Source organism: Chiloscyllium punctatum, chromosome 5, assembly GCF_047496795.1.
Source record: "Chiloscyllium punctatum isolate Juve2018m chromosome 5, sChiPun1.3, whole genome shotgun sequence".
NCBI classification, from domain to species: Eukaryota; Metazoa; Chordata; class Chondrichthyes; order Orectolobiformes; family Hemiscylliidae; genus Chiloscyllium; species Chiloscyllium punctatum.
In genome coordinates this window covers 38631177-38658862 of record NC_092743.1, presented here as the reverse complement: position 1 = coordinate 38658862, position 27686 = coordinate 38631177, and the positions used below count along the sequence as shown (strand labels likewise).

General features: G+C 42.2%; 1 protein-coding gene across 1 annotated transcript in view; it reads left to right on the top strand.

Moving 5' to 3' along the window:
- Positions 1-27686, top strand: part of pth1r (parathyroid hormone 1 receptor) — a 114950-nt gene that overhangs the window by 38313 nt on the left and 48951 nt on the right. The window contains exon 2 of the mRNA XM_072570062.1: positions 5123-5228. Within this exon, the coding sequence (XP_072426163.1) occupies positions 5123-5228 (106 nt within the window). The remainder of the gene's footprint in view (positions 1-5122; positions 5229-27686) is intronic.

The following is a 27686-nucleotide window of genomic DNA, read 5'->3' as shown; positions in this document are numbered from 1 at the left end:
CTGGATCCAAGTGTATTGGTGAATGGATCAATGCACCACCCAGTCATCTTAAGAGATAAATAGCTTCGGAAATTCAACAAGTTGGAGGGCAAATATCAAGCTTCCCATAGTATCATTTGAAAAAATATCTCAATAAGATCAGTGAGAGATCTTCCTCTCTACCTGTTCCTGTGTGACACAGATCATTTAAACAAGATGAACAGCTTTAACATGGCTGGCAGGATTGCCTAAAAGGTTGCTTGAAAAGTGTTCACTAAATGTTAAACTTTTAAAAAGGAAAAGTATAAGAATATTGGAATAATTGGGTCATTCTTTCAAGAAACCCTCTCAAGCCCAATAGATCATCATTCTTTGATTCTATAAAAGCAGTTTTGTTTCCCTTGCTGTGTTGTTTATACATTTTTAATGGTCATCACTAAAATGGGTTATCTAGCCAATGCTCTTTGCTATTCATGGGAGTTACTGTTTGAAAATTGGCTGCTGTGTTTCTAATAAATAGTGACAACTTTTCAAAATTACTTGATTAGCTGTAAAACACTTCTGTGACATCCAAAGGTTGTAAAAGTCACCATATAAACACAAATTGTTTTCCTTTCAGTCAGAACTCAGCAGCCTTGACTAATTCCTTAGCTACAAACTCTGGTTAACCTTTCCAGTTGATTAGTTAGGGGTTAACTGAACAGGCAGTTATGCAATTATTTGGAAAGAAGACACAAAAAAACGCTGCTCACTCAGGAAATAACAAAAGAGACAATTGTTATTGGTATGGAATGCATATTAAATCTTTCCTTAGACTTACAAAGCCATGAGTTCAAGCTTCAATCCTGGATTACTGAATACTTAGTAGACAAGTGAAAGAGGTGATATGAAGAGACATAGAATAGACTGAAGATGACTTTAGCTTAGTGTGCTTTCTGTAAAATGCTCAACATGACAATGCAACATTGACTCAGCATTTAGTTGGTGTCAGGTGCCGGAAGACTGGAGGTTGGCTAACGTAGTTTCACTGTTTAAGAAAGATGGTAAGGACAAGGGAACTACAGGTCAGTCAGCCTGACATTGTTAGTGGGCAAGTTGTTGGAGGAAATCCTGAGGGACAGGATGTACATGTATTTGGAAAGGCAAGGACTGATTAGGGACAGTCAACATAGCTTTGTGCATGGGAAATCATTACTCACAAACTTGATTGAGTTTTTTGAAGAAGTAACAAAGAGGATTGGTGAGGGCAGAGGGGTAGATATGATCCAAATGGAGACTGACAAGGTTCCCCTTGGAGACTGGTGAGCAAGATTAGATCTCATGGAATACAGGGAGAACTAGCCATTTGGATACAGAACTGGCTCAAAGGGTGGTGGTAGAGGGTTGTTTTTCAGACTGGAGGCCTGTGACCAGTGGAGTGCCACAAGGATTGGTGCTGAGTCCACTACTTTTCATCATTTATATAAATGATTTGGATATGAGCCTAAGAGGTATAGTTAGTAAGCTTGCTGATGACACCAAAATTGGAGGTGTAGTGGACAGTGAAGAGGGTTACCTCAGATTACAACAGGATCTTGATCAGATGGGCCAATGGACTGAGAAGTGGCAGATGGAATTTAATTCAGACAAATGAGAGGTGCTGCATTTTAGGAGAGTAAATCTTAGCAGGACTTACATACTTAATGGTGAGGTCCTAGGGAGTGTTGCTGAACAAAGAGACCTTGGAGTGCAGGTTCATTGCTCCTTGAATGTGAAGGTAGATAAGATAGTGAAGAAGGCATTTGGAATGCTTTCCTTCATTGATCAGAGTATTGAGTACAGGAGTTGGGAGGTCATGTTGCAGCTGTACAGAATATTTGGTTAGGCCACTGTTAGAATATTGTGTGCAATTCTGGTCTCCTTCCTATCAGAAAGATGTTGTGAAACTTGAAAGAATTCAGAAAAGTTTCCAAGGATGTTGCCAGGGTTGGAGGATTTGAGCTATAGGGAGAGGTTGAATAGGCTTGGGCTGTTTTCCCTTTCGTGTCGGAGGTTGAGGGGTGACCTTACAGAGGTTTATAAAATCATGCGGGGCATAGATAGGATAAATAAGCAAAGTCTTTTCCCTGGGGTGGGGGAGTCCAGATGGGGCATAGGTTTAGGGTGAGAGGGGAAAGATATAAGAGAGACTCAAGGGACAGCTTTTTCACACAGAGGGTGGTATGTGTATGGAATGAGCTGCCAGAGGAAGTGGTGGAGGCTAGTACAACTGCAACATTTAAATAGCATCTGGATGGGTTTATGAATAGGAAGGGTTTGGAGGGAAATGGGCCAGGTGTTGGTAGGTGGAACTAGATTGGGTTGGGATATCTGGTATGGATGAGTTGGGCCGAATGGTCTATTTCTATGCTGTGCATCTCCTAGACCTTGGATTCTGAAATATAGGAATCCTATCAGGATTTTACCTTTGGTAACCTGCAAGGATCCGAGGAGTCTAAAATAGCTTTTTTTCATTCAACTTAGCTGTTTCCACCATGCTTTAAAATGGTAATGTAAAGCAACTTATGTTACATTTGGCAGAGGATTTTCATGGGTCACCCAATTACCAAGCTTATGAGCATGTAGAAATGATGTCTGGTCTATCCTCCTGTTCTATTGAGTTGAGTTTCAGCTAAGCAATATGAAATCCAATGCACGACATGCATCAAAAGTCAAGAAATCTCCTTGGAGAGGAAATCCAAACAGATCAATAAAAAAATCATAGACCATTTCAGGGAAAATCTTTCTGGGAAATTCATACAAACATATGAATGGGTTTCTGATCCTCCTCTTTAATGTCTGTAAGATCATAAGAGTTCCAGGAGGGAGAGTGTCACAGCACCCAATGTCTTATTTACTTGTTGTATGCAAGAACAGTCACCTCCAGGAATTTTTCCAGTTCCTTTTTGTAATTTAAACTAATGCTCTGTTGTGGAAATTAAATCGACTTGACTCAACTGTTAGCAAGAGCAAAGAAAGGAGCTTTATTTAAATTCTGCAGAATTGACCCAGTACATTCAGCTAGATGCCTCACTGTAAGGGGTACCTGAGCATTGTTCAGATACTGTTTCTTATCATGCTCTCAAGGGCAAAGACTGGGAAGACTCAAGTTGCTATTCTCTCATCCCCTGGTCTTGGACATAACAGTTCTTCAGCTTTCACTGAGTTTGACTGTTGCAAGGTCGAGTTGAATGTTTACAAAATTCAAACAGAGACAAGCTGGCTGCAAACCTCATCAAAGTATTGTTTACAAAGCTCAGCACAGCATTAAATTTTAGAAAGGCGTTCTCTTACAAATTTCATAGTAAATGTAAAATTTCTTATAAATGTAAAAATTCTTAATTTTCCATTACATGCACAAATCACCAACTAATTCTGACGGTCAATGATCCTCTGAAAGTGGAAAAACCTCTTGCTATCTAACCAAGTTCCATGTGTATATAAGGTTAACACACATTCTCTTGCTATCTATAACTTATCTGATGCAAAAAGAGTCATTCACATGTAAACATTGCAGATGCTGGTTTAGATACCACAATCTAATATCTGTGATATCTATGGTTTTCTTGTAAAAATGTACCAACTCTTTCAGTATACTTTGATAACTAAAGATTTTAGATTAAGCATTGCTTAGAACCTTTTCCAGGACTCTACTCAGGTGAGACAATCAGAATGGCCTTAAATTGGTTTTGGATAGGATATAAATAAAACCTGGTGATCTGATTAAATGTGTTCCATTGCTTTTTAATTATATGGAAGGGGAAGCAGGCTGTCAGTTTGCATTTGGAAGATAGCATCTCTATACTTCACTGGAGTGTCACTCAAGATTATGTGCTCATGATTCTAGAGTGCAGGCTTAAACCACAAACTTCTCTCTCAAGAAGCATGAGAGAAACACTGAACCATCAATGTCATTGTTACTTAATTTGCTCTGGTCTGTGATGAGAGCATAAGAATGGTAATAACTTACCACCACAGTTTCAGGCTAGTAGATGCCAGCTTTGACTAGTTGGCCATATCCTCAATTTACATTGAAAGGTATAGGTCTACGAGATCACATGGTACTACTGGAGAAAGAGCAATCAATTGCCCCAATATCATAAGCAACATTTCTGCCTCAAAAAGACCCAGTGAGAAAAGCCACTAACATTGAAAATGCTGGAGAAAGTCAGAAGGTCGGGAACCATTGGTGGAGAGCGAAACAAAGTTAACATTTGAAGTCCGTTCTTCAGAACTGAAAAGGGTTGGCAAATGGTTGTTATTTTCCCCCAAACCCTTTCAGTTTTGAAGGAGATTCATAGTAGACTCGAAATGGTAACTCTATTTCTCTATCTGCAGATGCTGCCAGATCTGCTGAGTTTCTCCAGTATTTTCTGTGTTAGTTTCAGATTTCCAGCATCCATTGTATTTGGCTTTTATTTACTCAGTAGAAATTCAAATAGCCTGTTTTCTACATCTCAATTTTAACTTGTGACACTCTTGCTATGTACGTTTACCTACTCAACAGCACTTGAGAAATTAATTGTACAATAATATATGACATAACATAATGAAACACAAGAGAAACTCTAGGCGTATTGGTTGATGTCCAGTGACCCCTGCTGGTCAAATGCACACATATCACCTCTGGTTGAGGAAAGGAATGGGTTTGGATGTAATGGTCCCCATGATTTATTTACTGGTCAAGTCTCCTAAATCAGGAACGCGTGTATTGTGAGATATAGGAGGAAATATAGTATCTAACCTCTATCCCAATCTTTGCCCTTAGACATCCACAACCCAAATTCCACTTGTAATAATTTTGGTCAGTAGGTAGAGAATGGTTAATTTGTCCCATCACGCTTGTATTGGCTCTTAGATAGCAATCCCATTTTCCCACGCAATATATATTCCCATTTTATAACTCTATAAGCACTTTGCTTCAATTAGTTATTCCAATTGTCTGTTAGAGGTGCATTGATATCTGCAGCAAAGCTGTCCATGCTGCAACACTCCCTGAGCTAAGTTTCTCCACACACTCCCCCAGTGATAATCTTAAATTACTGACCCTAGCCTCTGAATCTGAATCAGATTCATCTCTACCCCATTTGTCTGACCTATTTTATGCTTTTCTCATCTTAATCAGGTTGACGCAGATGATGTAATTACCAGAGATGAACAGATTTACTTGCTGCTTCATGCTAAACGGAAGTGTGAACAGAAATTGAAGTCCAAGATGGATAAAGCTGCTGGTAACTCTTTAAGCTTCTTTAATTTCGTCAACTATATTTTGTATTTATAGAACACCCACAAAAAGACAAAAGGTTCTGGGGCACTTCACAGGAACATAATCAGACAAAAAGAATCCATGCACAAAAAGAGATATGAGAGGGGAATGATCAAAGTCTTGTCCTCACCATGGATAAAATCCTTTCCTCAGATGAGCTATGTTCAATGATCTAAGAAGTTATGTTTATTTTTATGAGTGATTCAATTTAATAATAGCCAGTAGAAAGCCTTGGTCTTAAATGAGATGAAGGTCAATGTGTTACAAAACTGGCTGTAGGTTGTTTAAGTAAAAATGCAGAATTATTTAATATATACAATGGTTAAATGCAGATAAGGATAGAAATTATGTATGAATTATGTACGAAGGTGAAAGTCAGATCAGTCCTTTAAGAAAAAACTAAAGAACTGTGGATGCAGTAAATCAGAAACAAACATAGAAATTGTTGGAAAAGCTCAGCAAGTAGGCAGCATCTGTGGAGAGAAATAAGAGTTAAAGTTTCAGGTTGAGTGACCTTTCCTCAGAACTGATGGTAGTTAGGAAAATGTTGACTTATATGCAGAAGATATGGCGGGGGAGGGGGTAAGGAGTAAATGATAGGTGGGATAGACCCCAAAGAAAGAGAAGAACAGTTAGACAGACAAAGGATAATTATCTGGATAGTAAGGTGAATACCTATTAATGGGGACTATTATGGTTAACAATGAGTGGCATGTAATAGCAGATTATGTGATAACAAGCCTGGTGTGTGAGGATTGGGGTAAGGACATGGGAGACCTCAAGCCCTAAAGTTATTGAACTCAGTATTGAGTCCAGAAAGCTGCAGGGTACCCAGATTAAAAATGAGGTGTTGTTCTTCCAGCTTGTGCTTCACTGGAGCTTTACAGCAAACTTGAGACTGAGATGTTGGCCAGGGAACAGGGTGGTGGGCTGAAGTGGCAGGCAACGAGAAGTTCAGGGTCTTTTTCACAAATAGAATGCAAGTGTTCTGCGAAGTGGTCACCCAGTCTACATTTTGTTTCCTCAGTGTAGAGGAGACTACATTGTGAGCAGTGAATACAGTAGACTAGATTGTATGAAGTGCAAGTAAAGTGGTGCTTTACCTGGAAGGTATGTTTAGGCTTTTGGATACCATGGAGGGAGGAAGTAAATAGACAGGTGCCGTGAGGCTGTTAGGGGTGTGTTGCTAGTGAAGAAGGAGGAAATGTCTCTGCGGGAGGCTGACAAGGGAGGGAGGGGAATATATGTCTGGTGGTAGCATCCACTGGAGGTGGCAAAAATGGTGGCTAACGATCCTCTGGATGTGGATATTGGTGGGATGGTAGATAAGGACAAGGGTGACCTTATCGCTGTTACAGGAAGGAAGCGAGGTGGTGAGAGCAGATGTGCAGGAGATGGGTTGGACCTGCCTGGGGCCCTGAAAACAATAGTGCTGGGGAATCTTCCATTGAGGAAGAAGGTAGTTACTTTGGAGGCTCCCTTATTAAATTTGACATCATTGGAACAAATGCAACAAAGGCAGAGGAACTGGGAGAATGGAATATAGTCTTTACATGAAGCAGGGTGTGAGGATGTATAGTCCAGGTAGCTGTGGGATTTGGTGGGGTTATAGCGGATATTGGTGAACTCTGAGATCATTAATTAATTCTGTCACTTTACACAACACCAGAACTACTGTCTGGTCAGTTTCAAAATGCGCTGCTATCTTGTAAGCATTCCATGAACTCTTCATCCAGGCTACTACTGCCAATCTAGTTTATATGTCAATTGGAGTTACCAACGATTATTGCTATCCCTTTATCAGAAGCACTAAAAATATATTTTTTAAAATGTGTCTTACATTGTCAACAATTAGAAGCCTATAGACAGCTCCCATTTATGAATTCTTTCTTCATTATTTCTCATCTCCATCGAAACTAATTCAACACTCTTGATCTCCTGAGCCAAGTTCATCTCTAATTATTGCTCAAATGCCTCTTTGGATTTACCTAGTTTTCTATTTCTCTATGAATGAGTAAACAATGACCATAATATTCCGGACCTAATCCTTGTCATCCTGAAACCATCTCTGAAATAGCCATCAGATCATATTAATTTACTTCGATGTCTTCTATTGATTCACCTACTATGTTATGACTACATTATGAATACACATTCAAATTGTTTTTTTTTGTTTTTCTTATAACATCTAGTCTTGATTGTTGGCTCATTCCTAGTTTATTTTTCTCTCTCCTCCTTCCTGCCATTCTTAGACCCCAACTTCCGTTTTTACAGTTTTGCTCTATTCATTATCTCTACTCTATGATATACCGCATCTTTTTCACATATGATCTCTTGCCATCACTATTTAATTGAAAACCCCCTCTACTTCCCTAGTTACGTAGTCCACAGTTCAGTTATAGACGACCCCAATAGTTCAGTCCCCACATTTGCAAGTACCCAACAAATTGGAATCTACTTTTCCCACATCAGTCTCTAATTTTATTCATCTCTGATCTTATGCACTTCATATACATTCGCACCAGGTTAAGGTAATATTCCAGAGATTTATTATAAACTTCAGGATCTGTTTTCGAAGTTAGTTCCTCGCTCCTTATGTTCCCTATGCAGAACCTCTTTCCTAGTTCTACCTATTTCATTGGTACCTCCATGGGCCACGACCCTCAGATCCTCCCCCCTCCTCACTGCAAGTTCCATTCCAGGTCTAAGCTGATTTCCCGAACCCTGGCACAAGGCAGGCAACACCGCCATCCAGACTGTCACTTTTCACTGCACAGAACAGTGTCATTTCCCCTCATTGTGCTGTTACCCACAACGAAGACTTCTTGTTCTGCTGATTTGAATGGCTTCTGGTGACATAGTGCATCTCATCCTGAGAAAACCTCAAACCTATTGGACAATTGTAGAGGTTGACACTTACGCCCTCTGGGTTCTCTTACCTGCACACTCACACTCATGCGCTCCTGTCCCAGCTCACTGACCATATTGTAACACTTGATCCTAATAGGAGTTACTGCCTTCTGGTATAAAGAATCCAGGTAAACATTCCCCTCCCTGATGGGTTTCAGTGTCTGTGATTCAGCCTCCAGCTCATAAACTCTGAACCGAAGCTGCTTGACCTTCAAATAGCTACTGTAGGCAATGAATTATTCTGCCAGCACGACGCTTGAAGATTGCCTGGACTCCTTGTCAGCAGAACATGCATGATTTCTGGATGAATCAAAACAAAATACTCATTTCAACATCTCCTCTGCGGTATAACTTTTCCAACAGAACACCTCTTCAGCACCACACAGTTAGCCTTGATCTAGAAACTCAACTTCTGGAGATGGTTCAATAGAGCTGTAAGTTTCAATTTACTGCTTGCAGGGAGGAGGGTGGTACAGAGGTCGGTTGGGGGTTGTGGGGGGGATGCCTGCAAATTAAGTTTGCCACATAGGTTCTTCACTGGACAACAGCGGGCTTTTCCTGGGATCAATGACACTAGAAGTGTCAATGCCAGCAGGTAAAAGGTGCCAGTCAATATGGCCAGTAGCTCTAATGAATGGCAGTGTCAGCAGAGAGGTGGTGGATGCTGCTGGTACTACACCGGCCTGCTGGATTCCAGGCTACATGTGAGAGATGGTGTGAGGGAGGTGACAGGCAGTTACATTGGAGGGAAAAGGAGAGTTTTTAAAATCCTTTCAGAGGATAGAGGCACCAGTGGCAAGGGTGAGCATTTGTTGCTGCCATTCTGCATCCGTGGTGGAGGTAGTGAATGTTGGAGTTTGTGGATGTGGTGCAAATCAAGCCGGCTGCTTTGTTTTGGATATCAGGAAGCTTCGCGGGTTGTTGGAGCTGCAATCATCCAGGCAAGTGGGAGTATTCCGCTACACTCCTGACTCTGGCCTTGTGTGGGTACGAGACAGATTTTCAAAAGTTAGGGAATGTATGTTTGACAGAATTCTCTGCCTTTGACTGGCTTTTTAAAAGCTTTAATACTTAAAAAAATTATAGAATGTGCGATGGCATTTATTGCTTATCACTAATTGCCCTTGAGAAATTGTCGAGCTGCCAAGGATATTGCCAGGGTTGGAGGATTTGAGCTATTAGGAGAGACTGAATAGGCTGGGGCTGTTTTCCCTGGAGCGTCAGAGGCTGAGGGGTGACTTTATAGACGTTTATACAATCATGAGGGGCATGGATAGGATAAATAGACAAAGTCTTTTCCCTGGGATGGGGGAGTCCAGAACTAGACGGCATAAGTTTAGGGTGAGAGGGGAAAGATATAAAAGAGAACTAAGAGACAACTTTTCCACACAGAGGGTGGTACGTGTATGGAATGAGCTGCCAGAGGAAGTGGTGGAGGCTGGTACAATTGCAACATTTAAAAGGCATTTGGATGGATATATGAATAGGAAGGGTTTGGAGGGATATGGGCCGGGTGCTGGCAGGTGGGACTAGATTGGGTTGGGATATCTGGTCGGCATGGATGGGTTGGACAAAGGGTCTGTTTCCGTGCTGTACATCGCTATAACTCTATGGCCTCCTGGAGGTAGACCCACAATGTCCTTAGGGAGAGAATTCCAGGATTTTGATTTGGCAACAGTGAAGGAGCAGTGATGTATTTCCAAGTCAAGATGGTGAGTGGCTTGGAGGGGAACTTGCAGACAGTGATGTGCCCATGAGTCTTATCCTCCTATATGGTAGTGATTATGAGTTTGGAATGTAGTGTCTTCGGAGATTTAATACATTTCTGCAGTGCACCTCTCTGCTGCTACTGAGTGTTAGTGGTGTGGGGGTGCTCTGGATAATGTTAAGCCTTTGGAGTGACATTGGAGTTGCAACCAAACAGGCAAATCGGGGGGGTATTCCATTACATTTCTGACCTGTGCCTTGTAGATGGTGGTCAGGCTTAAGGGAGTCAGGAGGTGAGTTCTGTGCTGCCAGATTGTGACCTGTTCTGGGAGCCACATACTTAAATGACTTTTTCAGTTTTGTTTCTGATCAATTATAATTCCAGGATGTTGACAGTGTGCTTATCAATGATGGTAACACTATTGAATGTCAAGAGGCTATGAATAGATTCTGTCTTGTTGGAAGCAGTCATTACCTGGCACTCGTGCAGTACAAGTTTTACTTGCCACTTATCAGGTCAAGCCTGAATCTTGTCCAGGTTGTAAAGTTATAAAGTCATAGAGTCATACAGCATGGAAACAGACCCTTTGGTCCAACCAGTCCACACTGACCATGTTTCCAAACTAAACTGGTCCTACCTGCCTGTGCTTGGCTCATATCCCTCCAAATCTATCCTATTCATGAACTTATCCAAATATCTTTCTAACATTGTAACTGTACCTGCATCCATCACTTTCTCTAGCAGTTGATTCCACACACAAACCACTTGCTATGTAAAAATGTTGTCCCTCATCTCCTTTTGAAACCTTTCTTCTTTCACTTTAAAAATATGCACCCTAGTTTTGAACTCCCCCACCAGAGGTAAAAGACCCTTGTCATTCACCTTAGCTATGTCCCTCATGATTTTATAAACCTCAATAAGATCGCCCCTCAATCTCCTATGCTCCAGTGAAAGAAGTTCCAGCATATCCAGCCTTTCCTTATAATTCAAGCTCTCCATTCTTGGCAACATCATGGTAAATCTTTTTCTGAACCCTGTCCAATTTAATAATGTCCTTCCTGTAACAGGGAGAGCAGGGGTGTACACAGTACACCAGAAGAGGCCTCACCAGTATCCTGTAAAACCTCAACATGACTTCCCAACTTCTATACTCAAAGATCTGAGCAATGAAGACAAGCATGCTAAACGTCACCTTAACCACCCTGTCTATTTCTGATATAAATATCAAAGAATTATGTACCTGAACCCCTGGGTATCTCTGTTCTATAACACTACCCAGGACCCTACCATTAATTGTATAAATCCTATCCTTGTTTGTATTACCAAAATGTAATAGCTCACATTTATTTAAATTAACCCATATTGCCACTCCTCAGGTCATTGACCCAATTGATCAAGGTCTGTTTGTAACCTTAGCTAACCTTCTTCACTGTCCACTATACCACCAATATTGGTGTCAGTTTTTCTGCATATACTCATGCGTTGCTTCAGTATCTGAAGAATCACCTATTTGACCTTATGATGAAGCAAAGGTTGTTGATGAAGCAGCTGGAGATGGTTGGGTCTAGGACACTGCCCTGAGGAGCTCCTGCAGAGATGATCTTGAGCTGAGATGATTGTACCACACCTCCAATAATGATGATCATTTTCCTTCGCACTAGCTCTGACTTTAACTGTTGTAAAGTTTTTCCCTTTGCTTCCTACTATAGATGCAGATGGAATATAATGTGAAAAAATGTGAGGTCATGTACTTTGGCAATGAGAATTGAGGAGCTGAAGATTATTTAAATGGAGAAAGAAAGATAGGAGAAAGTGACAGTACAGCAGACTTTGGGAGTCCTTGTCCCTGAATCAGAAAAAGTTAGCATCCACCTTCAGCACATACTAGGGAATACAAAGGGTATGATGCACTTTATTTCAAATGTGATGAAGTTTAAAAGTAGGAAGGTTTTGCTAAAACTATATAAGGCACTAGTGAGACTATAGCTGAAATTCAAGGAACAGTTTTGGCACCTTGTCTATGGAAAGATATACTGGCATAGGAGTCAGTCCAGAGAAGATTCGCAAGACTAATACTAGGTACGGAGGCACTGTCTTATGAGGAGAGATTGAATAGGTTGAGCCTGTATTCACTGGAATCTGGAAGAATGAGAGGCAGCCTTATTGAAACATGTAAGATTTTTGGGAGCTTTTACAGGGTAGATGCGGAAAGGATGCTTCTGCTCGTTGGACAGTTTAGGACCAGAAAACATAATCTCAGAAATGAAATTTCCTCTCTGAGTGCTGTGAATCTGTGGAATTCTTTACTGCAGAAAGCTGTCAAATTTGCATCTATAACATATTCAAGGCTGAGATAGACAGGTTTTTAATTAGTGAGGGAATCAAAGGTTATGAGGAAAAGGCAGGAAAATGAGTTGGAGATTATCAGATCAAACATAATATCATTGAAATACAAAGCAGACTCAATGGGCTGAATGGCCTTCCTCTGCTCCTACATCTTATAGTGAACTCCACCCACTACACCCCTATACTTGGTTAACATACTCGACATTACAGACCTCAAATGATGCCATTTCATTCTGTGGGCTTAATTTGGTGGACATAGGAAGAAAGCATGGTCCTCACTTGCCATCTTCCTGCCTGATTAAATGAGACCCCCCAACCCCCCAACTCTTCACTATCAAACTTGCCTTGGAGAGGGCATCAAATTCTGGACAACAAGTTATTTATCGCATTTAATTATGCCATTCAGCTTATTCAATCCATGATTGGTACCTTTCTGTGGAACAGTCCAGCCTATCTCACTCCTCCACTCAATCCTCATAGTCCTGCATGGTTATTTCATCAAAGACATCATCCAACTTCCCTTTGAAGTCATTGATTATTTCTATTTCCACCAGCCTTGTGGGCATTGAGTTTCAGGTCATCCCAAGATTATCCCTCCATATTTTGCACTAAATATTACATTAGATTATCCAGGGGTGGGGGGAGTAGACAGCCATCAAAGGAAGCCTGACAAAGGAAGTCAGGAATGTATCATAGAAAAAGAGAGAGCCTATAAAGTGGTTTAGAGCACTGGGAAATCAGAAGATTGGGAAGACTACAAAACCAAATAGAGGATAACAAAGAGAGAAATAAGAAAGGAGAGGATCAAAATGAAGGTAAGCTAGCCAGTAATATTAGAAATGATAGTAAAGGTTTCTTTCAATACATAAGAAACAAACGAGAGGCAAAAGTAGAAATTGGGCTGCTCCAAATTGATGCAGGAAGGCTAGTGATGGGAGATAAGGAAATAACTGATGAACTTAATAAATACTTTATGTCAGTCTTCACAGTGGAAGACATGAGTAATATCCCAACAATTAAGGAGAATCAAGGATCAGAGTTGAGTATTGTAGCCTTTACAAAAGAGAAAGTGCTAAAAAAGCTAAAAGGTTTTAAAATTGATAAATGTCCTGGCCCTGATGGGCTACATCCTAGAGTTCTGAGGGAGGTGGCTGAAGAAATAGTGGAGGCATTGGTTGTAATCTTTCAAAAGTCACTGGAGTCAGGGAAAGTCCCGGATGATTGGAAAATCACTGTTGTAACCCACTTGTTCAAGAAAGGATCAAGACAAAAGTTGGAAAATTATAGGCCGATTAGCCTAACCTCAGGTGTAGGTAAAATTCTAGAATCCATTGTTAAGGATGAGATTTCTAAAATCTTGGAAGTGCAGGGTCAGATTAGAACAAGTTAGCATGGATTTAGTAAAGGGAGATCATACCTGACAAACCTGTTAGAATTCTTTGAAGAGGTAACAAGTAGTTTAGACCAGGGAAACCCGATGGATGTTATCTAACTAGACTTCCAAAAAGCCTTTGATAAAGTGCCTCACGGGAGGCTGCTGAGTAAGGTGAGGGCCCATGGTTTTTGAGGTGAGCTACTGGCATGGATTGAGGATTGGATGTCTGACAGAAGACATAGAGTTGGGATAAAAAGCAGCTAGTGGTCTCCGGTAGGGTTCAGTGTTGTGACCGCAGCTGTTCATTTTATATATTAATGATTAGGTTGAAGGGACTGGGGGCATTCTGGTGAAGTTCGTCGATGATACGAAGTTAGGAGTCAGGGAGGTAGTTCTGAGGAGGTGGGGGAGCTGCAGAAAGATTTAGACAGTTTAGGAGAGTGGTCCAAGAAATGGCTGATGAAATTCAGTGAAAGCAAATGTGAGGTCTTGCATTGCAGAAAAAAGAATACAGAGATGGACTATTTTCTAAACAGTGAGAAAATTCCAAAAGCCAAAGTACAAAGGGATCTGGAAGTGTGAGTCCAGGATTCTCTAAAGGTTGACTTGCAGGTTGAGTCTGTGGTTAAGAAAGCAAATGTAATGTTGTCATTTGTATCAAGAGGGTTGGAATGTAAAAGCAGCGATGTGCTACTGAGACTTTATAAAGCTCTGGTTAGGCTCCATTTAAAATACTGTGTCCGATTTTGGGCCCCACACCTCAGGAAGGACATACTGGCACTGAGCGTGTCCAGTGGAGATTCACACGGATGATTCTGGAATGGTAGGCCTAACATATGATGAATGGCTGAGGATCTTGGGATTGTATTCATTAGAGTTTAGAAGGTTGAGGGGAGATCTAATAGAAACTTACAAGATAATGCATGGCTTAGAAAGGGTGGATGCTGGGAAATTGTTTCTGTCAGGCAGGGATACTAGGACCCGTGGGCACAGCCTTAGAATTAGAGAGGGTCAATTTAAAATGGAAATGAGGAGACATTTCTTTAGTTAGAGAGTGGTGGGCCTGAGGAATTCATTGCCACGGAGCGCAATGGAGGCCGGGACATTAAATGTCTTCAAGGCAGAGATTGATAAATTCTTAATCTTGCATGGAATTAAGGGACACGGGGAGAGTGCAGGGATGTGGCGGTGAAATGCTCATCAGCCATAATTGAATGGCTGAGTGGACTCGATGGGTTGAAGAGCCTTACTTCCACTCGTATGTCTTATGTAGTCTTTAAATTGCATCCCCTTGCTCTTATAATATCAGTTAATGGGAATATTTTTTTCTCTATGAAGAAACAAGAAAGAACAAACTATTCAGTCTGTCAAACTTGCCCTGCCATTCAATATAATCATGGCTGATCAAACGCTTCTAAGCCCTTTATTCACTCCATCCTCATAATCCTGTACCCCACTGGTAATCAAAAATCAATCAATCTTTACATTAAACATATTCAAACAATGAGCTTCCACAGCCCTCTGGTAGAGAATTATTAAAGTTCATAATCCTCATCTGTCTTATTGAAATCTATCACACTCTTGTATACTTCTATCTAATCTCTGCTCAATAATTGTTGCTTGAAGGAGAAAATCCGATTTTTTTCAATCTAATCTTGTAACTAAAGATCCCCCATCCCTACAACCATCAGTGAATCTCTTTTGCACACTTTCAAGCGTCTCACATTCTTTCTGGGATATGGTTACCAGAACTGAATGCAGTACTCTAACTGGGGCCTAATCAGAGGGGCCTTATAAGGGTGTGGGATAGATTTTCTGCATTTGTCCTTAATGTATCTATTCACAATATTATCTAACCATTCTCTCAATCTGACTTACCACCTTCAAAGACTGATGCACATACACTTCCAGAGCCCTCAGTTGCTGTACACTCTCCAGATCTGTGCCATTAATTTATATTGCTTTCCCATCCCTCTCCAAAAATACATCACCTCAGACTTCTCTATCTTAATTTGATCTGACAATCTTCTGACTCAGAGGAAAGAGTGCCTTTCACTGAACCATGGCTGTCACAGTAAGTGTTTAAACTTTGGATTTGGCCATAAGATCATATGTAATGTATCCACTGTGGCAGCAACTGTGAAACTTTTGGGAATCCCTGGACGAGGGGAGAATGTGTAAATGGTGGTAGGAAATGTAAAATGTGTGTCCAGTTACATGAGTTGTGAAACATGGGCACCAACGTGGTAATGGGATGCTTTAGTTTGACCTTTGTACTCCTCAGTTCTGATTGAGCCAGCATCCATTAGAAATGCTCCTGCCCAGTTGTCAGCTGAACTGAGTTGGTACTCCCCAACTGACAAAACTCACCATCCATTTGAACTTCAGTGAGTCTGTGGGCCTGGATCACCTCAGATCACCTTAGTATGAATTGGGAATGAAGGGGTAAAAATTCGAAGGCATCAATTTATTTGAGACTGAGCACCTTTGGCATCTTTGGAGGAGTATACCGTTTTGGATACTTGTGGGGGGGGGGACTTACCAGGGGTAAGCAATGGGGTTCAGGCCTCTGGCACGGAGCCTGTCCCCATTGCTCAGAAGGGAAGGGTAGAGAAGAGCAGAGCAATAGTTATTGGGGACTCGATAGTTCGGGGCACAGATAGGCGGTTTTGTGGGGGCGAGAGAGACTCACGTTTGGTATGTTGCCTCCCAGGTGCAAGGGTACGTGACATCTCTGATTGTGTTTTCCGGGTCCTCAAGGGGGAGGGGGAGCAGCCCGCAGTCGTGGTCCACATTGGCACCAATGACATAGGTAGGAGGAGGGCTGAGGATGTTAGGCAGGCTTTCAGGGAGCTAGGTTGGAAGCTCAGAGTTAGAACAAACAGAGTTGTTGTCTCTGGTTTGTTACCCATGCCACGTGATAGAGAGTCGAGGAATAGGGAGAGAGAAGAGTTAAATGCGTGGCTACAGGGATGGTGCAGGAGGGAGGGATTCCAGTATCTGGATGACTGGGGTTCTTTCTGGGGAAGGTGGGACCTCTATAAACAGGATGGTCTACACCTGAACCTGAGGGGCACCAGTACCCTTGGGGGGAGGTTTGCTAGTGCTCTTGAGGCGGGGGGGGGGGGGGTTAAACTAACTCTGCAGGGGCATGGGAACCTAGACTGTAGCTTTAGGGTGCACGATCTGGAGTGTAGGGAGGTTAGGAACATGGCATCAATCTCAAAGGAGGGTGCATGTAAACAGGAAAGTAGCTTGAAGTGTGTATACTTCAATGCAAGAAGTATACGAAATAAGGTAGGTGAACTTGCAGTGTGGGCTGGTACCTGGGATTTTGATGTTGTGGCTATTACGGAGACATGGGTAGAACAGGGACAGGATTGGCTGTTGCAGGTTCCAGGGTTTAAATGTTTTAGTAGGGTCAGAGGTGGGGGTAAAAGAGGGGGAGGTGTGGCATTGCTTGTCAAAGATAGTATTACAGCGGTGGAAAGGACGATGGATGAAGACTCGCCATCTGAGGTAGTTTGGGCTGAGGTTAGGAATAGGAAAGGTGAGGTCACCCTGTTAGGAGTTTTCTACAGGCCTCCTAATAGTCCGAGAGACGTAGAAGAAAGAATTGTGAGGATGATTCAGGAGAAGAGTGAAAGTAATAGGGTGGTTGTTATGGGGGACTTTAACTTTCCTGATATTGACTGGGAAAGCTATAGCTCGAGTTCGTTAGATGGGTTGATGTTTGTCCAATGTGTGCAGGAGGGTTTCCTGACACAATATGTAGACAGGCCAACAAGAGGTGAGGCCATACTGGATTTGGTTCTGGGTAATGAACCAGGCCAGGTGTTAGAATTGGAGGTAGGTGAGCACTTTGGGGACAGTGACCACAATTCGGTGACTTTTACTCTAGTGATGGAGAGGGATAAGTGTGCACTGCAGGGCAAGAGTTATAGCTGGGGGCAGGGAAATTATGATGCGGTGAGGCACGACTTCGGGTGCGTGGCTTGGAAAAGTAGGCTTCAAGGCAAGGGCGCAATTGATATGTGGAGCTTGTTCAAGGACCAACTATTGAGTGTCCTTGATAAGTATGTACCTGTCAGGCAGGGAGGAAAGGGTCGTGTGAGGGAGCCGTGGTTTAATAAGGAACTGGAATCCCTTGTTAAAGGGAAGAGGGTGGCCTATGTAAAGATGAGGCGTGAAGGTTCAATTGGGGCGATTGAGAGTTATAAGGTAGCCAGGAAGGATCTGAAGAGAGAGCTAAGAGCAGCAAGGAGGGGACATGAAAAGTCCTTAGTTGGTAGGATTAGGGAAAACCCAAAGGCTTTCTATAGGTATGTCAGGAATAAAAGAATGACTAGGGTAGGAATAGGTCCAGTCAAGGATAATAGTGGGAAGTTGCGTGTCGAGGCTGAAGAGATTGGGGAGACACTGAATGAATACTTTTCGTCAGTATTCACTCAGGAACAGGACATTGTTGCCGATGTGAATACTGAGTCACAATTAATTAGAATGGACGGCTTTGAGGTATGTAGGAAAGAGGTGTTGGAAATTCTGGAAAGGGTGAAAATACATAAGTCCCCTGGGCCTGATGGCATTTATCCTAGGATTCTCTGGGAAGCAAGGGAGGAGATTGCAGAGCCATTGGCCTTGATTTTTATGTCCTCGTTGTCTACAGGAATAGTGCCAGAAGACTGGAGGATAGCAAATGTGGTTCCCTTGTTCAAGAAGGGGAGTAGGAATAACCCTAGTAACTATAGGCCGGTGAGTCTCACTTCTGTTGTGGGTAAAGTCTTAGAGAAAATTGTAAGGGATAGGATTTATGAACATCTGGATTGGAATAATGTGATCAAGGATAGTCAGCATGGTTTTGTGAAGGGCAGATCGTGCCTCACAAACCTTATTGAATTCTTTGAGAAGGTGACTAAGGAGGTGGACGAGGGTAAAGCGGTAGATGTGGTGTATATGGATTTTAATAAGGCGTTTGATAAGGTTCCCCATGGTAGGCTACTGCAAAAAATACGGAGGTATGGCATTGAGGGTGAGTTGGAGGTTTGGATTATGAATTGGCTGGCTGGAAGAAGACAGAGGGTAGTAGTTGATGGTAAAGGTTCATCTTGGAGTGCAGTTACCAGCGGTGTTCCGCAAAGATCTGTTTTGGGACCATTGCTGTTTGTCATTTTTATAAATGACCTGGAGGAGAGGCTAGAAGGTTGGGTGAGCAAGTTTGCGGATGATACGAAAGTCGGTGGAGTTGTAGACAGTGAGGAAAGATGTGTCAGGTTACAGCAGGATATAGATAAGCTGCAGAGCTGGGCAGAAAGGTGGCAAATGGAGTTCAATGTGGGTAAGTGTGAGGTGATTCACTTTGGTATGAGTAACAAAAAGATGGGGTACTGGGCTAATGGTCGGATACTTGGTAGTGTGGATGAGCAGAGGGATCTTGGTGTCCATGTACACAGATCTCTGAAAGTTGCCACCCAGGTAAATAGTGCAGTGAAGAAGGCATATGGCGTACTGGCTTTTACTGGTAGAGGAATTGAGTTCCGGAGTCCTGAGGTCATGTTGCAGTTGTATAAGACTCTGGTGTGGCCTCATCTGGAGTATTGTGTGCAGTTTTGATCGCCATACTACTTGAAGGATGTGGAGGCACTGGAACGGGTGCAGAGGAGGTTTCCCAGGATGTTGCCTGGTATGGTAGGAAGATCGTATGAGGAAAGGCTGAGGCACTTGGGGCTGTTTTCATTGGAGAAAAGAAGGTTTCGGGGTGACTTGATAGAGGTGTACAAGATGATTAGGGGTTTAGATAGGGTTGACGGTGAGAACCTTTTTCCATGTATGGAGTCAGCTATTATGAGGGGCATAGCTTTAAATTAGGGGTGGTAGGTATAAGACAGATATTAGGGGTAGATTCTTTACTCAGCGAGTCGTGAGTTCATGGAATACCTTGCCAGTAGCAGTGGTGGACTCTCCCTCTTTATAGGCATTTAAATGGGCATTGGATAGGCATATGGAGGATAGTGGGCCAGTGTAGGTTAGGTGGGCTTGGATCGGCGCAACATCAAGGGCCAAAGGGCCTGTACTGCGCTGTATTTTTCTATGTTCTATGAGTGTGGCAGAAGCGACTAAGCTGAGACAGTGAGACAAGGGCAGCCTATTGAACTCAAGTCATTAAATAATAAAATTGGCTCCGGGTTGTTTGCTTGCTGAAGGAGCTCAACCTTTCAGTGATGTGTAAAACGTTGCTGTGAAACATTCCATAGTTTATTATTATTTATTTTTCTAAGAGGCACTGAGTGATCTTTCCTTTTTGCCAGCTTAGCAAGGCTTCTCAGAGGTTGTGTGGAAGGAGGGCGAGAGGAAGGGAGGGGGATGGGCAGGTGGGAAAGCTGTCTCTGCCGAATTGGCAAAGTGCCTCATTCTCCTGCCTGTCAACTTGATTCACGCCATCAAGTGCAAAAAAAAAGCTTATTTGGCAGACGGCATTACTTCAGTGGCTTCTGTGGGCAGTGAGCAGTGCAAATTGAGTCTAAGAATTATGTGATATTTGCTTTAAAATAATGTTTAAGATAAGCAAGTTTCTGGCTTAAATTGATGGAGGAGAACTGTATTTGTGGAACTAAAATGAAATATTGTTCTTTATATAGTTCATACATAATGAGACAAAGGGTCGAGCATCTGTATGATGCTACCCACAGTCCTGGGAGCACCCAAGATGTTTTGTAGAATTCAGGAACAGTGTAGTCACAACAGCCAACTTTTGCACAGCAAGATCCCACAAATAGCAAGAGATCAACTATTTATTTAAAAAATCTTAATGGCTCGGCCAAATTACCAGACCAATTAAAATTGGACCGTGGCTCCCCCATATTTTCACCAATAACAGTAAGTTAGCCGACATATAGGGCTTTCCCGAGTACAACGTTCTTATTTGAACATGGATTTATTATTTTCTAATAGTAACTGAAAAAGGACCAATGCTTAATGAGTTAGAAGTACTGTTCTTTTGTAGACCCTTGATCAAGGCAGTCTGGCTTGAACCAGTCATCTGGTTACAATGCTGTCCATGATTGTTTATCAAGGGTGTATCTCCAAGTTACATGCCCAAACCTATGTGAAATATTGATGCTTAGGGGTGGGGGGTGGTGGGTGCGGGGGTAAGGGTGTGGAGCAGCATGTTCACATCGGATCAGTACTCCGACATCAATCACCTGCTATTCCAATGAGATATGACATGGCGCATCAGACTGAGGGACATAAACGCCATTCTAATCTCCAGAAGAACCATCTCACACATGAAGGGCACGTAATATTCATCAAACTCAGGGAAATCAATGATTTAGAACTGCTATATGCTCCATAGATAGAAAAAAATCTTGTCTGTCATACCTGAAACCTATGGGCAACGACTCAAGGGAATTGTGGGATGACTGTTTTTAGCAGTGTGGTCAGGGTTATGTACTGAATTTTACTGCAAACATACCCAGCCTTGTTTCAAGTTTCCCTGCTGTACAGAAGCATGCTCTGTGTACCAGGTTACCACTAGTTGCTGTCATCCAAACACCTAAAATTAGCCTTGAAGAATATTTTACTCCCACATACCACAATATCCTTTTATTTCCTTCTCTGGATGACAGTGTGCCACTAGTTTAACACAGCACTGTTTTCAGAAAGCAAATAAAACTGCACACAAGCTTACGAGCTGGGCCTGAGTGAGAGAGCAGAATCATAGAGACCTGGGCCTCTGAAGCACGGCAGCCAAAAAAAACTTTCTTGTTTACTGAAATCTTTGTAATTCAAGATTGTTTTTCTTTAAGTTAGGAGAATCTGAAAAAGAACATTTTCAGTAAATTTTAAATGGGCAGCGACCTCACACCACTGGTGGGACTAGGTCAGAGCTTGATTCTGTGATATCTTCTTTAACTTTAATCACTGCTGACTTTTGTCTCTCCTCTCCTTGGTGTCCTGCATCTGGCTGGGATAAAATGATATAATTCAACACAGTATTCTGTTGAACTGTTGTGTTTCACTTGTGCTTTATGATATTATAGGTGCAAGTGTTATATCCATTAACACATGATGTGTTGTGTCACAGTTCACACAGGAAACTGAGTTGCTATGGCAATGTACAGTTCTTATACTTATATTGTAGTCCGGAGCTGAAGATAGTAATGATTGGAGCTCCAAAATTCTTTCCATCACAGCTGACCAGTTTTCACCACTAGAATCTGTAGAGATAGAAACAGTGTTGATGTTTAGAGTCCATTGAACCTTCTTCAGAGTGGTTTCTGATAATGTGGGAGTCCAGAACCAGGGGTCACAGACAAGGATATTGGTGAACAAAGTTAAAAATCGCACAACACCAGGTTATAGTCCAACAGGTTTAATTGGAAGCACACTAGCTTTCGGAGTGACGCTCCTTCATCAGGTGGTTGTGGAGGACCACCTGATGAAGGAGCATCGCTCCGAAAGCTAGTGTGCTTCCAATTAAACCTGTTGGACTATAACCTGGTGTTGTGTGATTTTTAACATTGTCCACCCAGTCCAACACCGGCATCTCCAAATCATGACATAGGTGAAGTCATTCAGGATTGAGATGAGAAACTTATTCGTCCAGTGAGTCATAAGACTGAAATTTGCTATCACAGAAACAAGCCAAAGCCAAAACTTATGGTTGGATATAGCACTTGGGGTCAAAGGGACCAAAGAATATGGGGGAGGAGCAGTAACAGGCTATTGAGTCGGATGATCAGCCATGATTATGAGTGGCACAGCAGTTCAAAGGGCTAAATGGCTTACTCCTGCTCCTATTTTATATTTCTATGCCCAGTTCTTATGTTACGGGTGCTATAATAAGCAGTGCCACATTGGGTATAAATACCCAGCTGGAGGTAAGGCGCTCACCATGGTAGCAAATTACGGTGTTTATTAAGTAGTAATTCATTGTGCATTTCTGGGTAATATTTGTGTGTGTGTGTATATTAATGCATCATTGTTACTGGCTGAGTTTTTCCAGCAATTTCTGTTTTATTTGTCTAAGAACTCCAGCATCTTCAGTGCTTTTTAAAGTATACCATCCCAGAGTCTTGTTTGTATCTCAGAAGTGCCTGTCCATTCTCTTAACAATTGACTCCTCTATAACTACTGCATTCCCACACTTTGTCCTCCTCTCCAGTACAGTAGAACCATTCATGGAGCAACAAATTTAACATTGTTCCTTTTCCCTTAGAGGCCATTCCCCTCCACAATGTCCAAAGTGGTATACCTATTTTGCAGGGAATAACAACAGGAGAGTCTTGTATTGCCTGCTTAGTCCTCTTGCTCTGCCTGTTGGTCACCCATTCCCTTCCTGCCTATGATGTCTTAACCTGTGATATACCATCTCCATCATGTTGTCTGGGACACTCTTCGCCTTGTTGATGCTCCACAGTGTCCCCAAATGCTGCTTTATCTCCACAATCCAGAGTTTCAGAAGCTGCAGTTGGAGAATCTTCTAGCATGGAATCTTCCAGCCAGTGCCTGACTTCCCACACAGAGCAGGAAGAGCAAAGCATGGCTTTGACCTCTCCTGGCAAGACCAAGCACTTTAAAATAAACCTTTTGGGAGATGCTTAATATTAAATAATATCAATTACTCCCTGATCCTCATTACTGCCAAATATAGACCATATAAACTATAACCATATAAGCAAAAAAAGCAAAGAATATCTCTTCCACTTTGCACCAAATTCCCATGATGCTTCAAAATCCCAGAAATACATACTTACTCTGACCATGTCTCACTCAGGATGTGCCCTCTTCCAATCGCTAATGCAAAGCCTACTGTCATGGATAATTACAATCGGTAACACAGTTTAAAAAGCCCCTCATAAATACATATATTACAACCATAGTCCCTTTCTGGGTTGATAACAAACTATTTAGTTACAAACAGCAGTGCGCTTCCATCAATGTAAAATATTTCAGGTGATAATATTTCCAGTGACTGGTTTCTTTGTTTTTTTTAGTTTTTTAGTAGTCTCATTGGGAATTTAGAATAGTAGGAATGGAGGTTAGGGCAGTTGAATGTTTCTCCTGCAGAATGTGGGAGGTAAGGGTCACCAGTAGTATCGCAGCTGACTGTATCTGTGGGAAGTACACCCAATTCCAGCTCCTTGAAAACAGCATTAGGGAACTGGTAGTCACAGCTCAGGTAAAAGATGAAGGTAGATAGGTTACCATCAAGGGAACCGGCAGGAAGTGCAGAGATCCCCTGTGGTCGTTCCCCTCAACAATAAGTATGCCATTTTGGATGCTGTTGTAGGGGATGATTTAGCGGGGTAAGCAATGGGGAACAGGTCTCTGGCACAGAGTCTGTCCCTGTTGCTCAGAAGGGAGGGGAAAGAGGTTTAGAGTATTTGCCATTGGGGACCCATAGTTAGGGGGATAGATAGGTGGTGTGGTGGGAATAGGAGAGACTCACGGTTGGTGTGTTGTTTCCCAGGTGCCAGGGTTCATGATGCTTCTGGGTTTTCAGGATCCTTGAGAGGGAGGGGGGAGCAGCTCCAAGTCGTGGTGCACATATGCACCAATGACATAGGTAGGAAGAGAGATGGGGATTTAAAGCAGAAATTCAGAGAGCTTAGGGTGGAAGCTTAGAACTAGAACAAACAGAATTGTTATCTCTGGTTTGTTGCACGTACCACGTGCTAGTGAGGCGAGGAATAGGGAGAGAGAGGAGTTGAACACATGGCTTTAGGGATGGTGCAAGGGGGAGGGTTTTGGATAGCTGGATAATTGGGGCTCCTTCTGGGGTAGGTGGGACCTCTACAAACAAGATTGTCTTCACCTGAACCAGAGAGGTACCAATATTCTGGGGTTGAAATTTGTTAATGCTCTTCAGGTAGATTTAAACTAATTCAGCAGGGGGATGGGAGCTGAAATTGTATTTTGAGTATATGGGAGGATGAGAGTAGTGAGGTCAGAACTAAGGTTTCAAGATCACAAGGAGGCACTAGCACTGGTTTGAAGTGTGTCTACTTCAACGCCAAGATCATTTGGAGAAAAGTGGGTGAACTTGCAGCATGGGTTGGCACCTGGGATTTCGATGTTGTGGCCTTTTTAGAGACATGGGTAGAACAGGGACAGGAATAGTTATTGCAGATTCTGGGATTTAGATATTTTAGTAAGAACAGAGAAAAGGTAAGAGAGGAGGTGGTGTGGCATTGTTCATCAAGGATAGTATTACGGTTGCAGAAAGGGCGTTTGAGAACTTGTCAACTGAGGTAGTATGGGCTGAGATTAGAAACAGAAAGGAGAGATTACCCTGTTGGGAGTTGCCTATAGGCTTCCAAATGGTTCCAGAGATGTGGAGGATAGAATAGCAAAGATGATCCTTGATAGGAGCAAGAGTGACAGGGTAGTTATTATGGGGTCTTTAACTTTCCAAATATTGACTGGGGATACTATAGTTCAAGTACTTTAGATGGGTCAGATTTTGTCCAATGTACGCATGATGGTTTCCTGACACAGTATGTAGACAGACCAACAAGGGTGAGGCCACGTTAGATTTGGTACTGGGTAATGAACCCGGCCAGATGTTAGATTTGGAGGTAGGTGAGCACTTTGGTGATAGTGACCACAATTTAGTTATGCTTACATTAGTGATGGAACGGGATAGGTATACATTGTAGGACAAGAGTTATAGCTGGGGAAAGGCAATTACAGGTCAATTAGGCAAGATTTAGGGTGCATAGGATGGGGAAGGAAACGGCAGGGGATGGGCACAAAGACCAGCTACTGTGGGTCCTTGATAAGTATGTACTGGTCAGGCAGGGAGGGAGTTGTTGAGTGAGGGAGCCGTGGTTTACGAAGGAAGTTGAATGTTTTGTCAAGAGGAAGAAGAAGGCTTATGTTAGGATGAGACGTGACAGCTCATTTTGAGCACTTAAGAGTTACGTGTTAGCCAGGAAAGAGCTAAGAAAAGCCAGGAGGGGACATGAGAAGGCAGACAGGATCAAGGAAAACCCTAAGGCTTTCTATGGCTATATTGGGAATAGAAGAATGACTAGAGTTAGATTTGGGCCAATCAAGCATAGTAGTGGGATGTTGTGCATGGAGTCAGAGGAGATAGGAGAGGCGGTAAATGAATGTTCTTCATCAGTATTCACACTAGAAAAAGACAATGCTGTTGAGGACAATACTGAGATACAAGCTACTAGAATAGATGGGATTGAGGTACAAAAGGTGGAGATGTTAGCAATTCTGGAAAGTATAAAAATAGATAAGTCCCCTGGGTCGGATGGTATTTATCCTTAGATCCACTGGGAAACCAGGGAGGAGATTGTAGAGACTTTAGCTTTGATCTTTATGTCATTGTTATCTATAGGAATAGTACCAGAAGACTGGAGGATAACAAAATTTGTTCCTGTGTTCAAGAAGAGGAATAGAGACAACCCTGGAAATTATAGATCTGTGAGCCTTACATTGTGGGTAAAGTGTTGGAAAGGGTTATAAGAGATAAGATTTTTAATTATCGAGAGAGGAATAAGTTGATCAGGGATAGTCAACATGATTTTGTGAAGAGTAGTTGTGCCTACCTTATTGAGTTCTTTGAGAAGGTGACCAAACAGATGGATGAGGGTAAAGTGGTTGATGTGGTGTAAATGGATTTCAGTAAGGTATTTGATAAGGTTCCCCATGGTAGGCTATTGCACAAAATACGGAGGCATGGGATTGAGGGTAATGTAGGGGTTTGGATCAGAAATTGGCTAGCTGAAAGAAGACAGAGGGTGATGGTTGATAGGAAATATTGTTCCTGGAGTTCAGTTACTAGTGGGGTACTGCAAGGATCTGTTTTGGCTCCTCTGTTGTTTGTCATGTTTATAAATGACTTGGATGAGGGCATGAAAGGATGGGTTAGCAAATTTGTGGGTGACACTAAGTTTGGCAGAGTTGTGGATAGTGATGAAGGATGTTATAGGTTACAGAGAGACATAGATAAGCTGTGGAGCTGGGATGAGAGGTAGCAAATGGAGATTAATATGGATAAGTGTGAGGTGATTCACTTTGGAAGGAGTAGCAGGAATGCAGAGTACTGGGCTAATGGTAAGAGTCTTGGTCGTGTAGATGAGCAGAGAGATCTCGCTGTCAAGGTACATAGATCCTTGAAAGCTGCTACCCAGGTTGATGGGGTTGTTCAGAAGACACAGTGTGTTAGCTTTTATTGGTGGAGGGATTGCGTTTCGGAACCATGAGGTCATGCTGCAGCTGTATAAAACTCTGGTGTGGTCGCACTTGGAGTATTGCATACAGTTCTGATCATCGCGTTTTAGGAAGGATGTGAAAGCTTTGGAAAAGGTTTAGAGGAGATTTACGAGGATGTTGCCTGGTATGGAGGGAAGGTCTTAAGAGGAAAGGCTGAGGGACTTGAAGCTATTTTCTTTAGAGACAATAAGGTTGAGAGGTGACCTAACACAGACATATACGATAATCAGAGGGTTAGATAGGGTGGACAGTGAGAGCCTTTTTCCTCAGATGGTGATGGCTAGCACAAAGGGGCATAGCTTTAAATTGGGGGTGATAGATATATGACAGATGTCAGAGATAGTTTCTTTACTCAGAGTAGTTGGGGCGTGGAACACACTGCCAACAACAGTGGTAGACTCTCCAACTTTAAGGGCATTTAAAAAGTCATTGGATTGGCATATAGATGAGAATGGAATAATGTAGGTTAGATGGGCATTAGATTGTGCCAACATGTGGAACCAACATCGAGGGCCAAAGCGCCTGTACTGCGCCGTAATGTCTATGTTCTATGTAAATGGTACGTTTGTACCCTTGTTCATATGTTATGACACAAAAATATTATCATAAATATGTCTCTTAAAAGTATATCACACTGCTGGGAGATAGAGCACAACATTCACCATGTTTGATTGTTATACAATAAAACACGTTATACAAGATTAACAATTCTAACCATTATGTAATTCTTTGAAGATTTGATATCTTATCCTGATCTGATGACTATCTGCCTGTTCAGAGAGGTATATGTTGTGTTGACATGGTTGCTCATGGTTGACAACTTTGATTTCTTGTTGCTGGTGGTTGTCACT